Source organism: Pagrus pagrus (genome assembly GCF_965226575.1).
Source record: "Pagrus pagrus genome assembly, chromosome: 2".
Classification (NCBI taxonomy): Eukaryota; Metazoa; Chordata; class Actinopteri; order Spariformes; family Sparidae; genus Pagrus; species Pagrus pagrus.
This window is the reverse complement of record NC_140186.1, coordinates 22,731,124-22,754,915: the sequence shown is the minus strand read 5'-3', so window position 1 is coordinate 22,754,915 and position 23,792 is coordinate 22,731,124. Positions and strand designations below refer to the sequence as shown.

Genomic DNA, 23,792 nt, shown 5'->3' with positions numbered 1-23,792 from the left:
AGGGATCATTTCTATAGTTTCTGACTTGAGAAATGTGTTTCTAAAGTGTTTTGTCTCGCTAACCACGATGATGAGTTGTGATATTTCCTTCTGAGCGTGAAGCTGATAGAGAGTAATGATTCAGTTCATATGCTCTCTGTCATTGATGACTGTTCTGTATTTCTCCATGGAGTACTGAGGAAGGTAATATGATCAGAGTGGTTACAAAGATGTGTCTAAAAGAACAATCTTTTACTAATCAAGAAAATCTGTTATATGACTGCAGTTGTGTAATGAATTTAGTTTACAAGTATAGCATGTCAACAGCAAGAACACTGAGAGCTAACAAGATTGCAGATAAAATGGTGGTTAAAGTTTAGTGCTCTTTTGAGGAATTAAATAATTAATGAGTGAAAGACAGAGAAACATTGATAATATGTAATTTCAAACATAAAAATGCCAGTCCTGTTACAGCTTTGCTGTCAGTGGCTTGCAGTGACTGGCTGTGCTATGCTGTGGTTCAACAACTGGAGGAGGTTTATGATGGCCGAGACAAACCCTGAGTGAGAATGATCATCCTGTGAATCACCTTCAGTTTTCACCATCATTCAAACTAAGACTATACTTTCAGGGATCATTTCTGTAGTTTCTGACTTGAGAAATGTGTTTCTAAAGTGTTTGGTCTCGCTAACCATGATGATGAGTTGTGATATTCCCTTCTGAGCGTGAAGCAGATAGAGAGAAACGATGATTTGCTCTCTGTCATTGATAATAGTTCTGTACTTTCTCATAGAGTGCTGAGGAAGGGAATATGATCAGAGTGGTTACAAAGATGTGTCTAAAAGAACAAATAGTCAGAAACTATAATAGGATCCCTGAAAGTATAGTCTTAGTTTGAACTCAGATGAAACATTCTCACTCAGGGTTCCTCCCTGTTGAAACCCTCCTCCATTTGCTGCATCTGATCCTGCCATGTGGTTTTATGTAAATGACACAGCATAGCAAAGCCAATCATAGCATGCCATTGACAGCACAGCTGTGACACCGTAAAGACAGAAGATTAAGGCAGTACTGAGATAAAGAAAAACATCTGTATAATAAGTCTTAGGTAAGTGGCAAAGTGAAAAAAGTAAAAAGTTACAGTGAATACATTTAATCAAAGTTCAAAGTACTGCAAAGACAAGAGGTTAATTTCTCTCACTGACTGGAAGAAGACAGGCTTACACAGTCCCAGTATTCATGACTATACACAATTTGATGTTTATCCCATTTATTTTAACTTATGTGTTTTTATTCATCATTAGGGAGGAATGTTAATGAGAGGACTATGTGTGTAGACTGTGATGTTTAGGCACTTACTTGTCCTCAACTCAGTTTCAGCCTATTTTCTACAATAAAAGTAGCATTAAGCAATTTTTGGCTGCTATGAGGCATAAGCCGGTTCTTATGAAGACTATAATATACACTTGACATACATTGTAGGCTGCATTATTTCGTAAAGCACAATTTCTAAAAAAAAACAAAAAACTATCAGACCTGCTACTGGATTATTTATTTACTTTGTATATCTCATATATCAAGTTAAGTTACTATTTACCATAGCATATTTGAAATAACTGTGATCACGTTCGGTCACTTATGTTTTTATCTCTGTGTATAAAATTTCAGAATGCCAGTTAGATGTTTGAAATTAAAAATTAAAAATCAAAGTTGGTGTCTTTTAATCAATCAATTTGTTTTTTTAAACAGAGTCCAGCCGACTGATCTACTACACTGTTGATGAAAGAAATTATTTCTTTCCATGCCTCACTGACCTTAGTTAACTTCTGCAGTGTCACAACCAAGGATATTGTCATAAACCATGGCTATAATTATTTTTTCACACGTATGTAACCACTCTGATCATATTCCCTACCTCAGTACTCCATAAAGAAATACAGAACGATCATCAATGACACAGAGCTTATGAACTGAATCATTACTTTGTGTCCGCTTCACGCTCAGAAGGGAATATCACGACTCTTCATCGTGGTTAGCGAGACCAAACACTTTAGAAACACATTTCTCAAGTTAGATACTATAGAAATGATCCCTGAAAGTATAGTCTTAGTTTGAAAGCGGGTGAAAACAGGGGGTCATTCACACAACGTTCATTCTCACTCAGGGTTCATCGTTGCTGCCACACGCATGGCCAAAATAACTGATTAATGAGCAGTAAACAAATTATAATCCTAGCACAACCACGAAATGCGACTTTAGTCTTGACTGCTACTAAAGCTGATGTTTTACTGTTAGCGTTCCATTTCAAAACACCCACAATGCTTTGCGAAGTGAACCACACACGCCCATACATTTTATATATTTGTTGCCGTTTTTATAAATAATTTAACCAGCCCAAACTTTGACAATAGATCGGACTGCTTCCTCAAGAAACAATAAGAGAGAGGGGAAGACGCATTAAGTTATTAAATGTGGATTTACATCGTTTACACGAGATACATGCTCAACGGTGCGTCGGTATTTATGTTCCTGACAGACACCCTGCAAAGAAAAACAGTTCCGTTTCCAATGACAACCCTACATCCGGCTCGTTTTGCGGATAGTAACTTAGCGATATATAATCTAAACTTAGACAATATACACGCATAAAGAAGAGTTCTATGAAAGCTTACAGCTGCCGTCACCTTACGCTGGAAGTCAAACCCGTCGGTCACTTTTCCCGTAAAATAGCGGCCCAGTGTTTAGTAACACAGTTTTAACCAGCAGTGTGTTCGGTACGACACATGGGGGCGGTGTTTAGGCGACATTACGTCAACTGCAGCTCAAACTTGTCAAGAGCTATTAACATTCACAATAGAAAATAGCCCACCACCAAAATGGGCTTCCAGTTATATTGGTGTTTTTATAACTAAAAATATTACTGCACAATTTGCTGGCAAATTCTACTGTTTCTTCTAATACTAGCTAGCTAACATCACCTACCACAGGTGTCTCACTCACAGAGGCGGCCAGGTAACCGTAAACTTCGCTTCGGTAACAATACTTCGACTAATTTACCTAAACACAGAATAAAATCAATTAAATGCAGAGAACAGGACAGGAAAAAAAGTTCTGGTGATAGTAACCCCATACTCTACGGTGCCTAATACCGCGAAGTTAGCTTTATCGCTAGCGTGTTTATTAAGTCAGTGGGCAATTTCACCCACAGCGCTGTGGTGTCAACTACATGGACATTTTCTCGACCCTTCAATGCTGCCAACATTTACTAACCCAACTCACCAATGTTGGAGCCGTGGCCCTCAGGCACCTTCTTCTAGCTCGCAGGAATGTTCAGTTTTAACGCCTAAACCTGCTGTAACATCTCTCCCTCCGTCAATTTAGACAGCGGTTGCGTAAAGGACTTCGTTGCGCATGCGCAATAAATACCACGGACTTCGTAGGTCTTCCTAAAATAGTTTATTCATGCAAGAACAGTCGTTCACCAGGTCCACTGATGAGTCAAATACATGAATTATTGGGAAGACAATGACAATAATTTACATTATGTGAAATAACTCCACACTCCACCATTCTTTACTCATCTAGACTTCTTCCTCCATTTCAATATATTGAAAATATATTCCATATTTCACACACAAGACGTTCAAAAATTATATTCAGTAACTCATGATATATTACACCATTATTATGAACATATTCTATGTTCTGTTGCTGGTAAAAGCAGCACGGTGATGAATTATTTGCGACAAAGTCTGATTTTCCTATGTGACATGATGATCATGAGATGAGAAAGGGAATAGATAGAAGGCACCTACACACACAAACATCACACACGCACACACACACTCACACACCCACATATGATACTCTGCAACACAAATGGGTCAAGGCAATAAGCATTCAGGCTCTTCAACTAAATATTAGAATGACAAAATAAAAATAATCATAATGGTCCCTTGTCTTTTATGTTCTATGCTGTCACTACCAGGTCAAATATATCCTGCTTTACTAATATTATGATAATAAAGCATTCCTAACTGTAGCAATAGCATTTATATATTCACTCCGTGCAATAAAAAAGCAGTATACAACTTTACTAGTTAAATGAGATCAAACAAAATTTAAGTTAAAAAGACTGACATGATTAAACTGAGGTGAGGACAATACTATATTCACAATACCTTCATTTAATTTTTAAATTTTAGTGTTCTGTATGTTAATATAATATATTAAAGTATAATTTTTTTATTATTTTAAATGGATAATGTCATCATCATCAAATAGATTTTGTAATTACTTGATTATTGTTGTGCTCTTTCAGGTGTTACAGTTTATAATGCCACAGTTCAGCAACTAAGTAGTTGTGAACATAGAATTCTGTTTATGACACGTTCATTAGTTATAAGACAAAAACTGTACTTTGCACTTTTTTGGCCGGATCAGAATAAGAAAAATCATTAAAATATTCTTTAACAGCTTAATTTAAAAGAAATTGACATATTTATCCAAAACAGAAATAAGTAGCTGCATTTCTTTCAGTTCTTCATGGCTTCTTCAAAGTCTAATCTAATGCTGCTTTGTTTTAATACACTGTAAATCATACTTGGGATAGTTGACATCAGATTAAGATGACGAGTGAAACAGGAACCAAAAAAGGAATATTGCTCATTATCAGAATACAGAGCGTCAGTCAGGTGTGTGTGTTCATGCTTAGTTATCACAAGTCCACTGGAGATCTGCCCTTGGAAATGCAATGTTATTAACTCAGGTCACTGACTAGAGAAGCCAGAACCCAAATGCCATTTATTCCATCCTCAGACTTCTTCCTCCTTGTGTTTTTTGCCTTCTTTTACTCTCCTCCTCTACGGCTGGTCCTTAAACCTCCTCAAGAGCTGGTGCACCTGTCGTCTGGCTCCAGAGCGAACACAGCTGGAGAAAGAGGTGTGGTGTTGGCGCTTCACCTGGTAAACACACAGCAGAAGGAGGCACAGTCATTCTGGGAGCCAGATGCCAGTTCTCTTGACTATGAGTTATAATATAGCAACAGAGACAACAACATTTCCCAGTCATAAGAAAATAGACTTTCTGGGATGTTTTTTCCTTCATTTCATCCAGTGAGGGCAAATGTTTGCAAAAGTTCAAAAATACTTTGAGCAGTCTGCACACTCTGGAGTCTCCAAAATGAAGACATTCAGGAACCCACTGTTGCAACTCGGTGCACATACGGGCACATTGTATAGTGACCTTGGAAATTTTACGGTTTTCACAAAGTATAAGTAATCGCTACTGTGGTTGTAAAACGTGATGAATCTACGCATGACATGTATTTCTGAATAAGGGATGTATTGTATAAGGGACACTGAGCTAGCAACATGAACAATGAATTTATCAGGTTACTGTCAATTTACCTAAAAAGTTTAATTTAGGACCAAATACTGAGTCAAGACACCGTGATTAAGGTAGGACAGGTGAGTGACAGATCATATAAGCCCCTGGCTATTACACCCTAGTACTATATTTTTCCTAATACAAGTTGTAGATCATAGGTCACATTTAATGACTGGACTTAAAAGATCATTTAAACCCCATTATGATGCTATTGATAGAAGTCATAATCCAGGTCAGATGGTTGAATGAATATCATGCATTTAATCCAACTTTCTGTTGTTGGTGGTACTTATCTGCTTGCCAGCTCCTTCTTCAGACAGGATCTAAAAGAGGTGGCACGCTCCACAGATTTATAGCCCTGAGAGGTCAGTGGATAGACATTGTGAAGAAGAGGAAGGAGGAAAGCAGGGAAAGGTGTAAGAAAGACAAAAAGAGGGGGGTGATGAATGGAGCAGAAGAAAAAAAAGTGATTGGTGTTGTAGCACAGGAAAGATTGGGTTGACGGCAGCATAGATGAGTATGGCAGAAAGAAATCAAGGATGCAAGAAAAGCAAGGAGAGAAAGAGAGACAAGACATCGTCAATAAGCCAAGACTGTGAGGCCAAGACAGCATCTAAAGAAACCCACAGGGTCATAAAAAACAACTTCCAGGTTCACTGTTGTGCAATGTTTGTGGCACTTCAGGCAAATTTTAAGTTTGAATCTACTCTAAGTCAGGAGGCTCTTGACGGTGGTGTTGTATCATAACACACCACCAGAGGGCAGCATCCCTCCTTGGGAACAACACTTGAAGTTGCTCAAGGTGATTTCCAGTTCAGTCAGTTTTTCATCACTTCAAGTAATTTATTACAGTTGTTACCAGCTTCTTCCTAAAAGCTGTTACCCTTCATGGCAAAGTTTAAATCCCCTGAAACTAATCACAACATTCTCAATATTGTGAATATTGTACTGTTTTTTTTTAAATCAGCCTTACATTTAATGAATGCTCAATTTAAATTGAATGTATGGATTGTAATTCTATTCAGTTCAGTCTTTCGATCAGATGCCTGTGTACCAGTTACCTATGTATCTTCTTGTCTGGACTCTAGTTTGGCCACATTATTCATTTCCTTTAATTACTTAAGTTTGTTGAAGGACAATAATAGCCTATGCTGTTTTGAACCCATTTACAATAAATGGAAACAAACTTTTAAACAGCAGGGCGGTCCACTTGTCCACTTGTTATTGAGGCTGTTCTTTAACTGGCTCAATGCAAGTAATATAGTATTCTGTTAGTTAGCCACATCATATCTTTTGAAAATGTGCCAACCCATGACTACACATTTAGCACAGGTTAAGGGAGGGCTAGGCTTGTAATCTGGATAACATTCAATCATCTATTCATTTAATTTACTTAACAAAAAACTAGACTAGGACCTCCTGTGTCTCAGTTTTCAGCTCTTCTGTTCCCAAGAAATTCTACCATTTCCTCAGAATAAAATATGCCACCCAAGTGTCGGAGTGCTCATTTCAAATGAAAGAGTAGATCTCGAGATCATTGTAACCTTTTGGATGTTTGACCTGAAAATCGTGGATTTTGATCATGTTTCACAAAAGAAGAAACCTTTAATTGTGAATTTCACCAAGACGTTAAGGTGATATTATTGGATCATCTCTATCAGAATAACAACTTCAGCTCTTTTTATACTTGACCTTAATGCTAAAAATTTTTTGATTTCTCTGTAACGATGCATGTCTCAGCATTTTCACCGCCTTCTGTGAATTTATACAGTAAACTCCAACCATCTTCTGCAGTAGATCTTAACCTCTTACCTCCATGTTGAGGGAGGTACTAAAACAAATCAATAAAGATCAATAAAATCTCACTAATCTTCATGTCCTGCTTGCTGTGACTGGCTGTGATTTAGTCTCCTCTTAGTCATTTTCAAACGCAGGTCTTTTATTTGGACCACAGATCCACCCCCAGTCACTTTTATGTTTCGTTTTATCAAAGTCTGACACTTCAAAGTTTTTCCAAGCTAAGATAACTTCTCTGTTTCACACAGTTCCTCACCCTGGCTCCCCTGTGTAGTCGGTCCTTCATTATTCCAATGAACTCCTTGTAAGAGAGCTGGTCGTCGTGATCTACATCAAAGATCTTGAAGATGGTGTGTACAAGGTGACGTGTCAGCTTCAGCCCAGTGGCCACATAGACAGCTCTCGCAAACTCATCTAGTAGAAGAGAGAGTAAAAACTATTTTGATCATTTCACACCAAACTAGAGGGGCAAACGCATCATCTGTGTGCAGAGACCCTCAGCGCCTGCAGCCCCAGCTGCCACTGCTCTCCACCTACCTTGTCCAATGGAGCGAGAAGCAAAATTGTACATCTGCATGGCGATGGCAAAGTCCTCGAGGTTGTTGAGGAACTGGAAGAAGGATCTGAACTCATCAAAGGTGATTCCCTGAAATTCCAGAAAAAAACACATGTAAGGGAACAAATTTCAAATCAGCCCCGGAAAGAGGAGAGGTAATGATGGAAATGATGTTCTCTGGAGAAAAAGAAGCTTGAAAATGAGAGTAATGAGTGTTTCAGCACAGGCTGCCATCCAAAGGGCCCTTGACAGACGTGCCATTCCAGGAGGCACATCACCTCAGCTGTCTGAAAAATTAAGATACTAAAATAAAAAAAGCAACTGACCACATCTCATAGTATCAATCAATAACCAATTTATTCCATGAAATAGTCCCATTAATGACATAGAATGTCATTAATGTATGGTCAGGATTATGTGTTGATGATAAGAAACATTTCAACAGCAGCCTTCTTGCAGTGGTTCATAACCCTAAAGCCATTCAACAAGTAGCTGTAACCGCCACATGCTCTTTGTTGTGAATCAAGATCAAACCTATGACGACTTGATTAATAAGAAAAACATTACAAATAAAAATGAAGTGAATCAAATGAGGCAGTCTTTGCAGGTCTACATGAAAAGATGCAGGACACAATACAAAAAAAATACAAAAAGAACTATTCAGCCGCGGTTCTTAACCTAGACATGTCATATATGGAGAAACAAAGAAGACAGTGACATAACAAAATAGCAGGATAAACTGATGTGTTTCGATGGACAGGTTGCGTGTTGTACGAGGCAGAGACCAACCTGCTTCTTTAACAGCATGAAAAGGAAAGAAGGAAGGAACAGAAATAGAGTTGGGTTGCATAAGAACTTGCCGGTGTAGGAAGGTACATAGGTAGGTACATAGGTAGATAGATAGATAGATAGATAGATAGATAGATAGATAGATAGATAGATAGATAGATAGACATAGATAGTGTGTGTGTTTGTGTTTGTGTGTGTGTGTGTGTGTGTGTGTGTGTGTGTGTGTGTGTGTGTGTGTGTGTGTGTGTGTGTGTGTGTGTGTGAATGTGGTCAAGTGAAGCAGTGGGGCGCTGAAGTGTGGAGAGCCACAACAGCCTCAGGCAGAAACAGTGGTGGGAAATTACGGTGACTCTAGATGGCTAGAAGGCAGGAGTTCCCATAAAGCAGGAAGAAGAAATGAAACAGATAAAAGGATAGATAAAGTTTCCATTAGAAGATAAAGGATTAGGTAATGTATCCGGTGTTATATAAAGATAAATCGACAATCCAAAGTCCTGGTCAAAACTGTACTGTTGTAGCATTCTGTAATTTCACAGTTTATTCATATATTTTTACTTCAGTTAACTGAAAAAACATTACATGATACTGCACAGATACATCCATGAACAAATGGCTGAAGTGTACTCAATTACATGTGGTTTAAAAGGTTTTTTTAGTTTTTTTTACCGATATGAACTATGTGCATGTATGATACATCTGATATCACTTTGTTGTAGGGCCGGGCAGTATATATGATACATATTGTTATGGGGATATGAGACTTTACTGTATATCATCTTAGATATTGAATATCATTATATCTTGATATGGTATACGTGTTGTCTTTTCCTGGCTTTTCCTGGCTATCTACACAGCAGTATCAGATCGTGCTTAATTGGACTGTACCTTCTCGTCGGGTATACACTGGCGAACATTCTCCAGGTAGGCGCTGATATTCTCCACGTTGGTGAAGCGCAGCAGGATTTTTGCAAAGTCCTCTTCACTGATAGTGGTCATCCCTTTAGAGTAGGTCAGAAACTCAATTTCCAACACCTCTGTCTGAAGGTTATCCATAAACCTGAAAACATCAGGGAAGGGAACTCAAAGATTTCAAAAAGAAGCATTTTACTATATGATGATCTGTTTAATATTTTCTAGAGCATTAGCACACATTTCATGCCATCCACTTTAGATTTTTCAGTACCTGTAGAAGTCATCAAATGTAAGCTCTGCCTTCCCTTTCTTCCCAAAGAAATGGACCAATAGGGTGGTGTCAATGGTGATACTCTCATCTGCCCGCTACGAATCATCAGAGATGAACAAGAGAGAGGATCAATGAGTGACTAATCAATAAATATCAAGCGTTGTGGATGGACGAGAAGCAGTGAGCGAGTCCATCATCAATCCAACATGGCCAGCAGGAAGCAGGGATCTGCTGCACGTGTGCACAACAAACTGTCAATCAAACGGATCAGCTCAGACAAACAGTCAGCGGCCATCGTGACATCAAACATAGCAGTCTAGGCAGCAATAAGGTTCACGTTAAACCTCAATAAAAAATAATTTAATTAAAAATATAAGTTGGATAAATAATTGGCAGATTCAGTGCATTGCCGCCATGATAACACAAATAAAAATGTTAACAGAAACATTGTTCAAGCTCTCAGCAAGATTAAGTGTTTGCAGAAAAAACATGTAAAATGGAGTCATGAGGTCAAATGGACAGAAATATTTCTGTCCATTCTAATTATAACAATCAAAGAAAGGACATAAAATAAAAAGGTATATGAAGCTAGTTTTTCCATGCTGCCTAGACTGTCGAGGAGTATTACTGTAGCAGCATGAAATAAAGACAACACTGGTCTGGTGAAGAAACAGGAAGTGTTCAGGTAGCAGCACACATTAAGATACAAAGACAAACAGAAATAAGAAACAGAGTCATGCAAATATTCATTTAGCCGGGGGTGGGAGGGTTGGGGGTGTAGGAGGACAAAGTGTTGACCAGCAAGAGAGAGGAAGAGGAGACACGTGGAAGAACAACTAAGGGTGAGACAGACAAATACACAACACTAAACTGCCAAACACACAGACACATTAAAGCCACCACATCCCATGCATTTCTCTGCAAATGCCACATTGACACAATCGGACAGGATCTTACATCACACACAGCAGCACAGAAAACAAAACCCACATAAGCACAAGTACGATAATGTGAGCCGATTCCACCTTTTTCCGTCAACGAGCGAGAATCATAGTGTCATATTTGTACAACTTTGAGCTGTTTATTTATTTTTCTCTCTTCGTATCTTTACTCTGTTTACATATTCTTCAATCTTAGCCCCTCAGTCCTCCCTCCACAGTTTGCAAGCGTGTGGTTACTGACTGATTCTGGTCATCTGAAACTCATTTGAAACCATCAACAGGCTGGGATGTTCTATTTGCTCATACTTTAATCAGTTGTTAATGTTAATCCCTAGGTGACATGTACATTTTATGATCCTTAAAGAAAGCTGCCTTAGTGTTTATTTAACTATTTGCCTCTGTTTATGTTCTCAGAAAAAGGTGACTGTGCTTTGGGCAGTTTCAGAAAAGACTCAGCCAGCATCAGGGCAGAAAGAGAGGTTGTCAGTAGCCCAATCTTCAGTCTCTCTCCCTGCCATGCCCCACCCAGCCAACCCCCCTGTCCAGTCCATGGCCATGCTGAGGAATATGCAGACATCAGATTGGGTGGAATCTCATGTCTTTTCAAGGAGGAAGAGCATTTATGCCATTTCCATCATCATCATCATCATCATCATCATCATCATCATCATCATTATCATCATCACCACGATGCCATTCGTGGTTCTACCTCAAGAGTAAAATCCTAAAATCCAAAGTGGGACAAGAAGGAAATGTCAAACAAGATGACACAGGTTTACAAAAGTAAAAAAGAAAAAAAAGATGTTTGATCAAGTTGTCAAAATACAGATTCACATCTTCGACAGATGTGGCAGTTGTCATTGTGTTGTTTATTGTGGCATAACGTGTATTTATTCTTTCTCTTTATTTTATCAAAAAAGAGCAAATGACTGTGATAATGTGTGTTAAGATGCGAAACCCTCCATTAGTTTCTAAAATGTAAAGTATATGATCGACCAGTGGTCCCATTTTTTTGTCTAGTTACCCATAAAAATGAACTAAAGACTTGCAACATATAAGCACTACAGGTTAAATGTGGTATTTAGGTTCAGGTTGTTTCATATTAATACTTTTAAGAGGCCTGAAGAGATCAATCAGTCTGGTATTTCACAAGAATTAATATAAAATTGCAATATTATAGGATAGAAACATTTTTTTGTCTTCTTTTCTGACTCATATCTTACCAGGTTGGTAACCATCGGGATAAATAATTTGTAAACTAAAAACATCACTGGTATGAGTCCATTATGTAATCATTCACAGCCAAACCAGATTATGGGTCTCACTTCTGGGTACACTAGTTATGTCCCTTTACAGTGATATGTTGTAGATTAACCAAATTTGAAACAAAAAGTAGATCTCTCTGTAATGGATGCCAATTGTTCACTCAAAGGATAAAAATGTCTTCTGGGAAACAAACATTAAAAGTAAACCTGTTTTTAGGACCACCAACAATAGTGTGACTCCCAACGTTCAGTCTGTTTCTGATTCACTTTGCAGTCTGGTCTCTCAGTCTTTGATTAGGGACTTCGTATAAACATAGACAAACTGAAACAATTACAGACGTATCATTCCAGTGTCTTTTCTGCGACTCACTGATTTGAGGGGGTCTTTTCATTAAGCCTCTGATTACGGACAAACAGGACAAAAAAACTTCTGCTCTTTTATCTTGTAATTGACGCATTGCTGATGTCTTTATGACACATGGGCTGTTCATAGAGTACATCTAGACAGCATCCAGGTGGTGCGTCTCTACATAAAACTGTTGGTTTCACTGTTTTGCTCTTCTGGTGATAGGAACACTAAAACAAAAGACTGGTAAACAAAACGCAATTATTTCATAAATGGATTCATGTAATTGAGGAATTCATAATGAATCTAATTATTGCTGAATCACAGTTGCAGTGATTTATCAGTTGTGTCCCAAAGTGGTTTAAACTTCCTATGTATAACTAGGTGTAAATATATGCTTTACTTATTACATTAAAACAATATAAAAAATGATTATTTAAGCTGTTTTTACCATTTTGGAGCAGCTAAACAAGCTGTAAAGACAACATTGATGCATTATCAGCTCTTAAAGCTGTTTAGGTGAACGTGCTATCATACGCTTGGAATTATTGCGTGTGGAAACTAATATTAATTCTCTTTTTAGCTCTGTTTTCTTCTCCAGTTACTCCTGAGGGAAATATCTGTCTCTCTGTTCACTAGCTTTCTGCTGTTTGGTGCTGGGCAAGTCGTGTACAGTGAATTATCAGAGCTTTTTTCATTGGAAACAGCTGCCTGCTGCTGAAAGCAAGGCTGATAAGACATTAAAGCTATGGGCCATCAAATCAAAACAATAAGCTGAATGACGCTAAAACACTTGGACTGCAATGGAAACTACAGTCAGGTGATGATTCTCTGTGGGTTCATCACCATGAGACACCTCAACAGTCATTCGATCCATTCTTTATATAACAATATTGATTAGTTTTGTCTAATTTAAAGCCATTTTATAACATAAGAAACTGTGTTTTTCCACTTTAAGAACCCATATCGGTCTAACCTTGGGTAGACGTAATGCCAAACTGATCATAACAAGCTCATCATTCCTGGAAGTGTGGCTGCACTGGTGTGAGCTCATCATCTCCATAAAGACGTCATGGTTACCACGCCCACAAGGCACGAGCCGACACCTGGTGCATGCATGTGTCTATTGGTCCATCTGTGTGTGTGTGTGTGTGTGTAAGCTTCAACAGACTTTGATCATGAAGCTGAAGGTAAAAACAGTAATTATTGATGTAAACACTAAATGGTCCTCCTCACCCTCCCTATCTGTGAGTAATAGCTCTGAGCAAGAGCTCATTGTCGCTCTTCAGTCAAGTAAGTCAGACTGTCAGTCAGTCAGTCATACCTTCCAGGGTACAAACAGCTAACCCCCTTTCCCTTCTCATGACCTGTTTCGTCATTCTCCCTCCTAACTTTGTCTCCCGCCTTCTCTCTCTTCCTTTTTCTTTCCCTCTCCTATCATTTCCAACTGCTTTGATTACTCTGATTTCCTTTCTCCTCATACTACCCGTCAGTACCTCCTTCACCTGACATAGGGGTGATTCGCTCTTTCCTTCCCCCCCTTTCTCAGCCTGTCAGTCAGTCCCTCCTTCTCCAGACAAAACCAAAAAGATATAATGGTGACTAATCTGTTGAGTAAACACATCTTTCTCTAAAAACAACCTGTTCCTTTCTTTTCCCCTAAATGTGCTTCCCGAACTTCTTCTGTCCACACCCACTTTGTTCCTCAACATTTGTTCTCACTGCTGACCTGTGTCATCTTCTTTGAGCCTCTCTCACCTGTTTGTTGTCTCTCTGATTTTATCTCTTCCTCTTTCCCCCTCAGCCATTAGTTTTTCTACTTATCTGATGGTGTTACAGATTTGTTACAATTACAATGATTTATCCTTTCTTCTTTTTTTCATGCTGCTATGTCTCACCTCTTTTTTTCAATTTACTTAATTGTATATATATATATGTAAATATATATATATATTTTTTTTAATCCCTCACAGTTTTAATGTCCTTGTTTTTCTTCCTTTTATTTCCCTCACCCCTTCCTCCCCCCTCTGTCTGATTTGTCTGTTCTGTCCGTCTGACATCCCTGCAGATGAAAGGCTGCTCAGTGTAAATACAAGGTCAGCCCCATTATGCTCCACTGTCATTACCTCCACCTCAGTTTCCGCTGCCACCACAGCACACAGCCTGTCATTAGTCAGCTAGCCTGCTAACACTGTTAGCTGTTATTAATCATTACCAGCAGTTTCACCTTGTGTCAGACATATCGGAAAGACAATTTGAGCTCCACATGAACAAGCAAATGAAAAGGTAAAAATGAAATGGATTTTAGTCCTGTTAGTCTGTATGTTTTGAACTTATTTATTGAGATGTCTATTCTTGTAAATAAAAGCGTTTCAGGGGTTGTTCAAAGTTATCAATGCCCTGCTAGCCGCGGGAAGTTTAGGTGACTATTTAATCATATAAAATCACTCCTAACTTCTACGTGATTCAGTTTAAGTGTGTGGTGTGTTTTTGCATTTGCTCTGCAGTCATCATTTTACGAGTGTCATTAAACATGTTGTGGTGTAACACCGAGAATGATTTGACACCAAAGCTACAACACTAGCCACGACACAGCACAGATACACATAGAAAAGCATAATGAGGAGACCAAATGACAGAAGGCAGGTGAGAAACAGATCAGGTTATTAGAATACGGACATTACAATATCTATCAGCTAACTTATCGGATCAATACGGTCACACCAGTACAATATAGAAAATTCCTCTGAAACATTAATACATAAGAACAAATATGAAAGAAGCTCTTGTCATATTTGTTCATTAGGAATAAGTGAGTGACATGGTGAAATGGGGAGGACAGTTCAAACATTTGGAGGAGCCTCAAGTTATATTTTTAGAAGAAATCAATTTGATTTCTTGATATGATGTGTTGGGTGCAAGGAAGTATTTTAGAGCTCATCCAAACATAAATGACTTCACATGAGAGGGACTGGAGGAATGGATTAGCATTAGTTTCTGTACCTGACTTGGGTGTATAAAACAGTGAGATAAAATGATGGAAGATACCACGTAATCTAAATGATATAAGAAGTAATGCTTAGGAAAGGTATGAAGGAAGAAAGGTGACAAGTCATGTTACGTGAATTATCAATATCAAGCCAAACCAGAATAAGTGATCAGAACTTTTTATAATGAGCCCATATAAGCAAATATTTTTCTTTCTCCATCTCGACACCTTTGTAAATGAGGATGCGTTCTCAAAGAGTTTTCGTGGTAAAAAAAAATAAAATTGAAAAATGTAATTTCCTCATTCCCTTTAGCTATGAAAAATATTAAATACAAAATATATTTAAAAAAACAATCTTCGGTCCATATGACTGTTGAGCAGCTAAGCATAATATCTCCAGAAATCAGAGATTAAGGCCTTCTTACATCTAAGCTTTTATTTTGAAGGTAAACATTTCTGGTCTTATTCTGACCAAGCTTGATGCAGCTACATTACTCTGAATCTATGGGGCAAGTTGGAGGATCAACACTAACTACAGGGAGCTGAGGGGGAAGAGTGAAGGATGAAAAATGGAGGGATGTAGGGACAGAGGACAGTTGGATCTGTGTACCTCCGCCAGGTCAGAAAAGAGGACTTGACTGGCGCTTCGCCTCAGAACGTCCCAGTAACTCCTCGCCACAAACTCCTGACTGTCTTTTTTTAGCACCTGTAGGAGCGGTCAAGCAGGCCCAGGGTCAGTTCACCTCCAACTCAACCACTTCAGGAAGTAGACTTCCAATATTCACTCTATTAATTCTCAATATATACAAACACATTCAGTAAGTTGTATTTTTGTTTGTTGTTACAGTATATACTGTATAGTCATGTACAGAGTATCATATAGCAATCATAAATAGAAAATCAAAGATCAAGATTCTGATCTGGTATCTCGCACTCATTGAAGTAACCCTACAGTGATGAAACGCTGTTTTTTAGAAAAACAACTACAGAGAAACAAAATGAAAATGTTTAGAATTCATGTTCTGTCATCAAAACAATTTATAATGTTTAATTAACTTTAAATTCACCCCATCCACTGATAAGCACCAAGCATAAACCCCATTAGTGTCCAACAAAACAGGATTGAAGGGGGGAGGGGTCACATTTAGACATAAGCTCCTATTGTCGCTACAAGTGGAGTTACAGTCACAGCAAAATATATTATCGATCGAAATGAAATGTCTTCCAGTTGTTTTGGCTTAACAATAAGAAGAAACGATAAAGACATCTGCTTTAAGCTCTTTCTATTAAAACACTTTAAAACACAGACTGCCACTCGCCACTTTCCCTTTGTGCAGAATCTACTGAAAACAAGCTATGGAAAAGCCAAAGACAAATTTCAACTCAGGGGGACAATGGCGTCAAATAATCAAACCAGCATAACAATCTAACATGTCTAATTGATATCTGAAGCAAATACACAATTATTTTACCCAAATTATCACTCCAGCTGAGCATACTAATATCGCAAGCAGCACAAAAGAGAGCTGGTTCTTTAAGCGTGTATTCTGCTTTGATAAAAGACAACCATGGTACTGAGGTCCTGACCACCCACCTAGTCTCTCTCTCTCCAGGGAGAACGAAGCAGCAGCAGCCATTTTAACATGACCCCGCACTGCTCTCAACTTCACAGTGACAATGCAGCTATCCATCACAACACTGACAGGACAGGGAGTGTCTGAGTGTGTGCGTGTCTATGTGAGACAGAGATAGAGAGAGGGGGGGAGAAAGATCCTGACATTTTTGCTGCACTTTACGCCATCTCCACAAGAAAATATTCCTTGCTGCACACTTCTACAGTTGTTATCATTGTATCTTAAGGGGAAAAAAGGCATTTGAGAATGTCCAAATCGCCTTATTATGATGTTGACTATGGTAAATACTTATTTACAGCCTTATATTTGATCAATAAGTATATAACAAGATGGTATTTATTGCATGTAAGAGAATAAATCCTCCCCTCCTTCAGGAGACATATGTAACCTGTATGCTTTCTTAACAATACAAATGTAAATGTGCTCAAACAATAGAAGCAACTTTCTGTCTGTGGCTTTCAATTAAAATCACCTGCTCCCTAACAGGAACACACACACGCTACCAAACAAACAGCACACGTCCTAAAACAGTCTCAAATGGACAGTGTCTGATTGTGTTTAGAGCTTTAGAGTGTCTCCAGTCATTCTAAATCGCATCATTCTCCTTTTGAAAGAGTTCATCTCTCCTGACCCCTTAAATCTATTACTCCTCTCCTGCCATCCCTCTCTCCATTCATCCCACCCTCTGCCATCATACCTCGATCAATCGCTCAGCCGACCTGACAGATGGACACCCTGTCTTTCTCTGTCCCTCTCATTCTTTCTGTCCATCCATCCTTTCAAGCAGTCTACTGTGTATATCTTACTGACAACAGAGGATCAGGTGGACTGGGTCAGGGTTAGGGTTTTTTCAAAGACCAGGTCAGGACACAAAAGTGGGTGACAGGGGCATTAAACAGAGTCCTCTAAGTATCCCAGTATAATTTACATTTACACCCAACAAACCTACCAGAGTCACCAGAGTGAGGTAAAACAGATACAAGCAACAGTGGAAACTGGATCATGAGATTCATTATTTGTAGTACGTGAGCAGCAATATCTTTTTGTGCAATGGCAAGATTTCAAATTTTCAAGGGTGGTTAAACAGTTCAACAGTTTCAGAAATATTCCCAATCGAGAGGGTTGATACCACACTCATGTCTGTGCTCTTAATATTAAGGTAAAACCACGTTATGGTTTGTTTAGGATAAAGACTGGAGGCAATGGGAAACAGCTAGCCTGTCTCTGACTAAAGTCAAAAATTCAGTCACTTCCTGGAGTCCTGTCGTCACTGTGAGGTTGCCAGGTAACCAGTAGAGACTTCAGAAAGTCACTGCGTCTGTCCAAGACCCCCCCACCCCACCCCTATAAAAAAATAAAAACAAGTGAAAGTCTGTGAAAGTGGTGAAAGTCTTTTTTTCCCATTGAACAGCGCAGAGCTAACTGTTTCCCGCTGCTTCCTGTCTTTATGCTAAGCTAAGCTACCAGGCTACTGGTTGTGGCCTTTTAATTAATGGACAGAGTGGTATTGATCTTCTGACGTAACTGTTGGCAAAGCGAATAATAATACTTGAAAAATTGGAACATTTGTAAAATTATATTTCCCAATATTGAAAAACGCACACTGACTATAAAATGTTGTCAACTGAGATATTTCACCACAAAACATTTGGGTAAAAAATGACATTGACTTTTAATCCGTTCAACACAGAGTTCAGAAAAGTTCTAGATATTCAAAAATAAAATAAAATATGTCTATAGAGACTGCTTAACCTATCTCCACCATTTGAGTCCCTGTGATTTTACTGTTACCTACAAAAAATGTCAACTGAGACCACTTGGCATTTAGTAACCAAGCTGACAGAAACACCTAGCTATCTGTTCCTCTGTTCATCTTTACACCCATTTCTCTAAGCAGCTAAACAAGAGTAGAAAGGAAACTACTGGGTTATGGTTTTGGATACATACGCTGTTCATGGGGGCAACCTGATATCCATAGAGCTGCATACTCTAACACACAGAGAGAGACATGGGGAAGAGAGAGAGGAGGCCAGAGCATGCAGTCAGAGAGAAGGAAGAGAGAAGGTAAAAGACATGTTAGTACATGCAAGGAGAGGCTGTGGATACACTCTGCAGAGGGATGTGTCATTTTCAACACATCTATGATTAAATTTTAGAAAAACACACACTTCCCATTACAACACTCTGTACTGCACTTCCCAGAGATGTTTAGTGAAACTGTGTGCATTTTAGGGGATTGTGTAACATTTTACTTTGTCAGAGTTATCTTTCCGTTATTTCAGACTTACTGTTAATGATATTGAGGTCTTTTCCTGTGAGGTGAAAGCATTACTACAGCAGATACAAGCCAGTCATTATTTAGAGGAACAAATGTACAAACACTTTAGTCTGTAACTGTACAGTTATGACTTTATAAAACCAGTAGTCATGTTCTATAGTGGGTCATCAGCATTTAATTTTTTATCAAGTGCAGTGTGTCCTCTGCACTTGCACAAGTTTTTTAATGGTTACTTGTGCAATTTAGTTTAAAATTACCATGAAATATTGATGTTTAAATATTCAAAATACAAAAGAACAACAACTGACACTACTGATACTAACTGATAAAAAAAAAGGAGTTAAATTGATACGCATGCCAATTACCTATCTGCACCCAATGGTGGAGATTACAGTCACTGGGTGGCATTACAGAAAATGTTGGCACGCATCACTTATCGCGTCATTCATTTATAAGTTTGGGAATGGCTGATCTACTTATACTTGAGAGTATGAAAAATCTGATAATGATAAATCTGCCCATAATAATCTTTTTAGATCAACACATTAGTTTGTTAGAATTGTTAACATGATTTCTGATGCAAGAGACAGTTTACAGTTGCAAAAATAAAGTCTCACTGGTAGACAGAACTTATGTAATGAAGTAAGTAATGGCATTAATGAATTACCTCTATAAATCTGTGGCATTTCTGTACTGATATGTCTTGTTCCTTTAAAGCCAACATATACTGTATGCTAGCACTGAAATATGTAAACAGCTAATATTCACCTAATTAATCATTTGGCTCTAATTCTGCCTGCAGACTTTATACATTATTAAGTTTAAATCTTCACTTTACGGTAAGATATAAACCCGGCAATTATAAACTACAAAATGCATAAATGAACCATAGTAGTTAAGCAAGATGACCTGCGTTGTTCCTAAACTTCAACCCCAGAAGTGTTGAAAAGGACAAATTCTTTTAAGAGTGTATCCAGTTTAACAAGTACACAGTAGGGATAACTGTCTCAGCAAACAGAGAGAAGATACCACACTGTCAAAAACAGTTTCTATAAGGCAGCATGCACTCATACATGGTTACATGAAGGGTTTAGCTAACTTTAGTTACTTGAATACAGATGACAATTAACTTGGATGATGATGTGTGGTTTTTAATACATCCACGCGCACAGTTGACGGCATTCAATTCGCACCTTCTGTAACATTAAAGAGGAAACAGCAGAGGTGCTGTGCCACGTTACATGCATGGATGTATTAAAATGAGTAATGTTTAGTTTGCTGTTATATAAAAGCAAGATATTTTCGATATTTGTATTTCAAGTTTATCTCACTGATGATAGCAGCATTACTACAGTCCATGTCCCTAAAGACTTCCATGTCCATTTCACTGCTGGCTCTGCTAAGGTAATTAGCAACATCATTTTCATGCATAAAACTGTAGCTGTCCTCACACATAAACACTCCCTTGTCCTTCGTTACCAACTTTCTTACCAACTGTGCTGACTTCTCAGCATCTCCTTTCCTCCCTTTCTTCTCATTTTTCTTCCGGAAGATCTCCTGAAGCTGTAATAAGAGACAGAATGAGGATCTCATTGACAATTCAAAGCTCTGTTTGAAGCTTAAATGTTCTTACGTGCAAACACAACATTCACTGAGTTCACAAAGTCACTCTCACAAGTTCACTCTTTCATGCTGGCCTATGATGTGATTTTGGCCTTTTGACAACACCATTAAGAGAGTGTTGGTTTTCTGGTTTGGCTTTCAAAGGGACTTCTGGTCACATATATTAAAGGGTAAATCAATGCTGAATCGCATCTGGCAGAAAATCGCAGCTGCAGGGTAACCAGCGTGAGAATTTTAGCATTAACTGCAAGAATATAGAGGGAACTCCAAAATTATATGGGGCAGCATAACCGGTTATTGCTCCTCACTATACTCTTTGCTTTAGCTTTGTCTGTAGCGACCAGCAGCCATTAGCAAGTAGCTCAGTTAGCCATGAAGCTGACTGGCCCTTTTAGCTGAACTGGGAGTGTGTTCACGCCACAAAGTTGGATGAGGAGGGGAGTCAACACGGTCTACGGGGCTCAGCTCAATCAGGCTTATCAGTGAATATGGCTGGACACCAGACTGGGACTCAACATAGCCCTTGAGACCAAGAATGCCAGTTTGCATTAGAGGATACATTACAGAGTGATTTACATTACATCTTTGACATCAACAATGTTGTTTCTTCACACACTGTTGGAAACTGGAGTTATTTTCTTTTATTTTATTAGAATGTTTTAAACTGGGCATATATTACAAATTCACCCTTTAAACATTAACTTCATTTGACTACAGATGTCATTTTTTGGCTAATGAATTCAAGACAGCAGCAAAAGCAATGTCTATTGCCACACCCTTGGTGTGGGAATTATTTTGTCCGTCTTGCACCTGCCCACTCCCACAGGATCTTCAACCATTACCACCCACTCCCTCTGATGTGCCATCCCACTCCCACCATCCTCCACAGAGAGCCTGACCACTTCCTGCCTGCAGCAGTGTTTTCAGCTGAAAATGTATTGGTCCCATCCCACAGAGCTAGTGAGGCACATGTAGCCCTTACAGGTTTTTAATCTTAAGAATTATTGCTTATCCAGCTATCTTTGAAAAGGGGAAATGAAAAAATCAACTTTTACATGCTTCAAATGTAAAAAAAACAAAAAACAGCTTAAAGCGATGGGAAGTTTCTATCTTTTCTATCCAGTTTTATTTTCCATAATAACCCACTTCACACTCATTGTCAATAACTAATTTTCACATTTTGTGATTAACAATAACATGTGAATTCAGTCATGAGATGGTTTTCCTCTCAGTATCAGAGACTCACCACCAAGAACTCCCTCTTGTCCACCATCTGGTTGCCGTCTGCATCAAACATATTGAAAGCAATCTTAAAGCCAGCGTGGGGCTCTGGAGAACAGAGAGAAGAGCACATAGGGTGAACGGTGCATGTGTGTGTGTGTGTGTGTGCGTGTGTGTGTGTGTTAAAGGCAATTTTAAATCCAGAAATAGCATGGGTTCAAGTGGCCTATAGGTGAGACAGGAGGGAGACAGGGCAGGTGGATAAATCTATATGGACCACAGTTTACAAATGAATTCTTCTACACTACTATGGACATTTCTTAGTGACCAGGTATCGCTGCTGATCTACCAAATCAGATAAAGCTTGAGTCACTTTATTTGTTTGTATTAGCTATACCAGAGCAGTCGTATTTGCTACAGATTAACCACGAAAAATGTGAAGAAACACACAATTGTTTTTACTCTTCCTTTGCTGGTTCTTCAATTTGAGGAAGAAAATCCAATAATACACATTAATTTTGTGTTATTATTGAAGCTCACGCAGGTACAAGGAACACATGGCTAGTCTGAACTGACTTTCAGTTATCAAAAACAGCTCTTGTCAGAAATGAAGTCATTGCTTTTCTTTATCCTCCCATCTGAATTTCAAAGAAACATTTATCCAATTGATGAAACAGCAATAAGACAACCCTTTCCTGGTTAATGTGACAACTTCTGATTAATGGCTGCCTTTGATGTAGACACACACTGAGCTACACTAGATACAAAACTACAACAAGTTTCTCTAGGAGGAAATATTGAAAATTAATAAAAAGGATATGCACATTTAACATTGACACTGTTTGGTTTCCTGATCATTTACAGAAGAGAAAAAGATTGAAAAATTGCTGTAGTCAGTTTTGAAGGGGAAACATTTAAATACCCAGTGCAGCACGCTCCTGTTCCAAATAACTTTTTTGCCTTTTGCCTTTTGAAAAAAACTTTTATTTTATTCAGGTTATGAGTGGAAGTATTTGTTATCTTCTTCTCTCTGTCTTTCCCTCAATTTCTGTCTTACCCCAAGGGGATGGGAAAAACCACCAGATTTGCGTCATAATTGGCTCTTGTTAGTTCTGGGTGGGCCTAAGCATAGTTCATATCATGTATCTTGGCTAAATATAGAAGAAGAAAGTAGAAAATGAGATGAAGTCAAGGAGGATGTGTAGAGACTGAAGTGACTCACTTGTAAGGATGCAGAGCAGGAACAGGTACTCTGTGTATGAGATGATGCCTAATAACGAGACCAAGACAGAGAGTTAAAGAAAAGGTCACATTCAACACACACACACACACACACACAGTGTTTACAGATGTTCAAAGACCGTGGGCCTCCTGACACACACACACACACACGCTAACATAATCCTTCCTTTCATGAAGATAGCATCTTAAAATGTGTCTTGTGGAGCTGAGCTGCCAACAGCCATTTGGCCACACACCGTTTCTTTTTCTACACCCCAAGTGTCCAAAGTGAAGACACTGGCTGGCAGGGGTGTGTGCGTGTGTATGTGTCTGTGTTTGGATAAGCAAGTGAAAAATGTTTCAGGAGATGATCCTTTCTTGCCTCGGGCCCATTTAGGAATCTTTGTAGCTCCGTCTCTGCTCTCTCTCCCTCTTTTTCGCTTTCTGTCTTGATCGTTCAGATAGTTCAGGGTGACTCGCTTGAGTGTTACGGGACACTGCTTTCCCATGTGTGTGTGTATGTGTGTAGGTGAACATGACACCAGCTGAAGACCAGTGTGAGCCTTGTGTTTTCCTGATGCT

The 23,792-nt window shown here is 38.7% G+C and overlaps 1 protein-coding gene across 5 annotated transcripts in view; it reads right to left on the bottom strand.

Moving 5' to 3' along the window:
* Positions 1 to 3,420: 3,420 nt before the first annotated feature.
* The window catches only part of LOC311250720 (calcium uptake protein 3, mitochondrial-like), a 30,203-nt gene continuing 9,831 nt past the window's right edge, over positions 3,421 to 23,792 (bottom strand). The window contains exons 5-15 of one of the 5 annotated variants that reach the window (XM_084342686.1): positions 23,212 to 23,259; positions 22,015 to 22,097; positions 20,637 to 20,708; positions 18,815 to 18,856; positions 15,844 to 15,939; positions 9,693 to 9,787; positions 9,395 to 9,566; positions 7,702 to 7,810; positions 7,421 to 7,578; positions 5,661 to 5,725; positions 4,766 to 4,943 (exon numbers count right to left, since the gene is read on the bottom strand). In XM_084342686.1, the coding sequence (XP_084198812.1) occupies positions 4,937 to 4,943; positions 5,661 to 5,725; positions 7,421 to 7,578; positions 7,702 to 7,810; positions 9,395 to 9,566; positions 9,693 to 9,787; positions 15,844 to 15,939; positions 18,815 to 18,856; positions 20,637 to 20,708; positions 22,015 to 22,097; positions 23,212 to 23,259 (947 nt within the window). In that variant the 3' untranslated portion in view covers positions 4,766 to 4,936. Of the gene's footprint in view, positions 4,944 to 5,660; positions 5,726 to 7,420; positions 7,579 to 7,701; positions 7,811 to 9,394; positions 9,567 to 9,692; positions 9,788 to 15,843; positions 15,940 to 18,814; positions 18,857 to 20,636; positions 20,709 to 22,014; positions 22,098 to 23,211; positions 23,260 to 23,792 lie in introns of all 5 variants that reach the window. The other 4 variants (XM_084342690.1, XM_084342688.1, XM_084342687.1 and 1 more) reach the window with 4 other exon arrangements.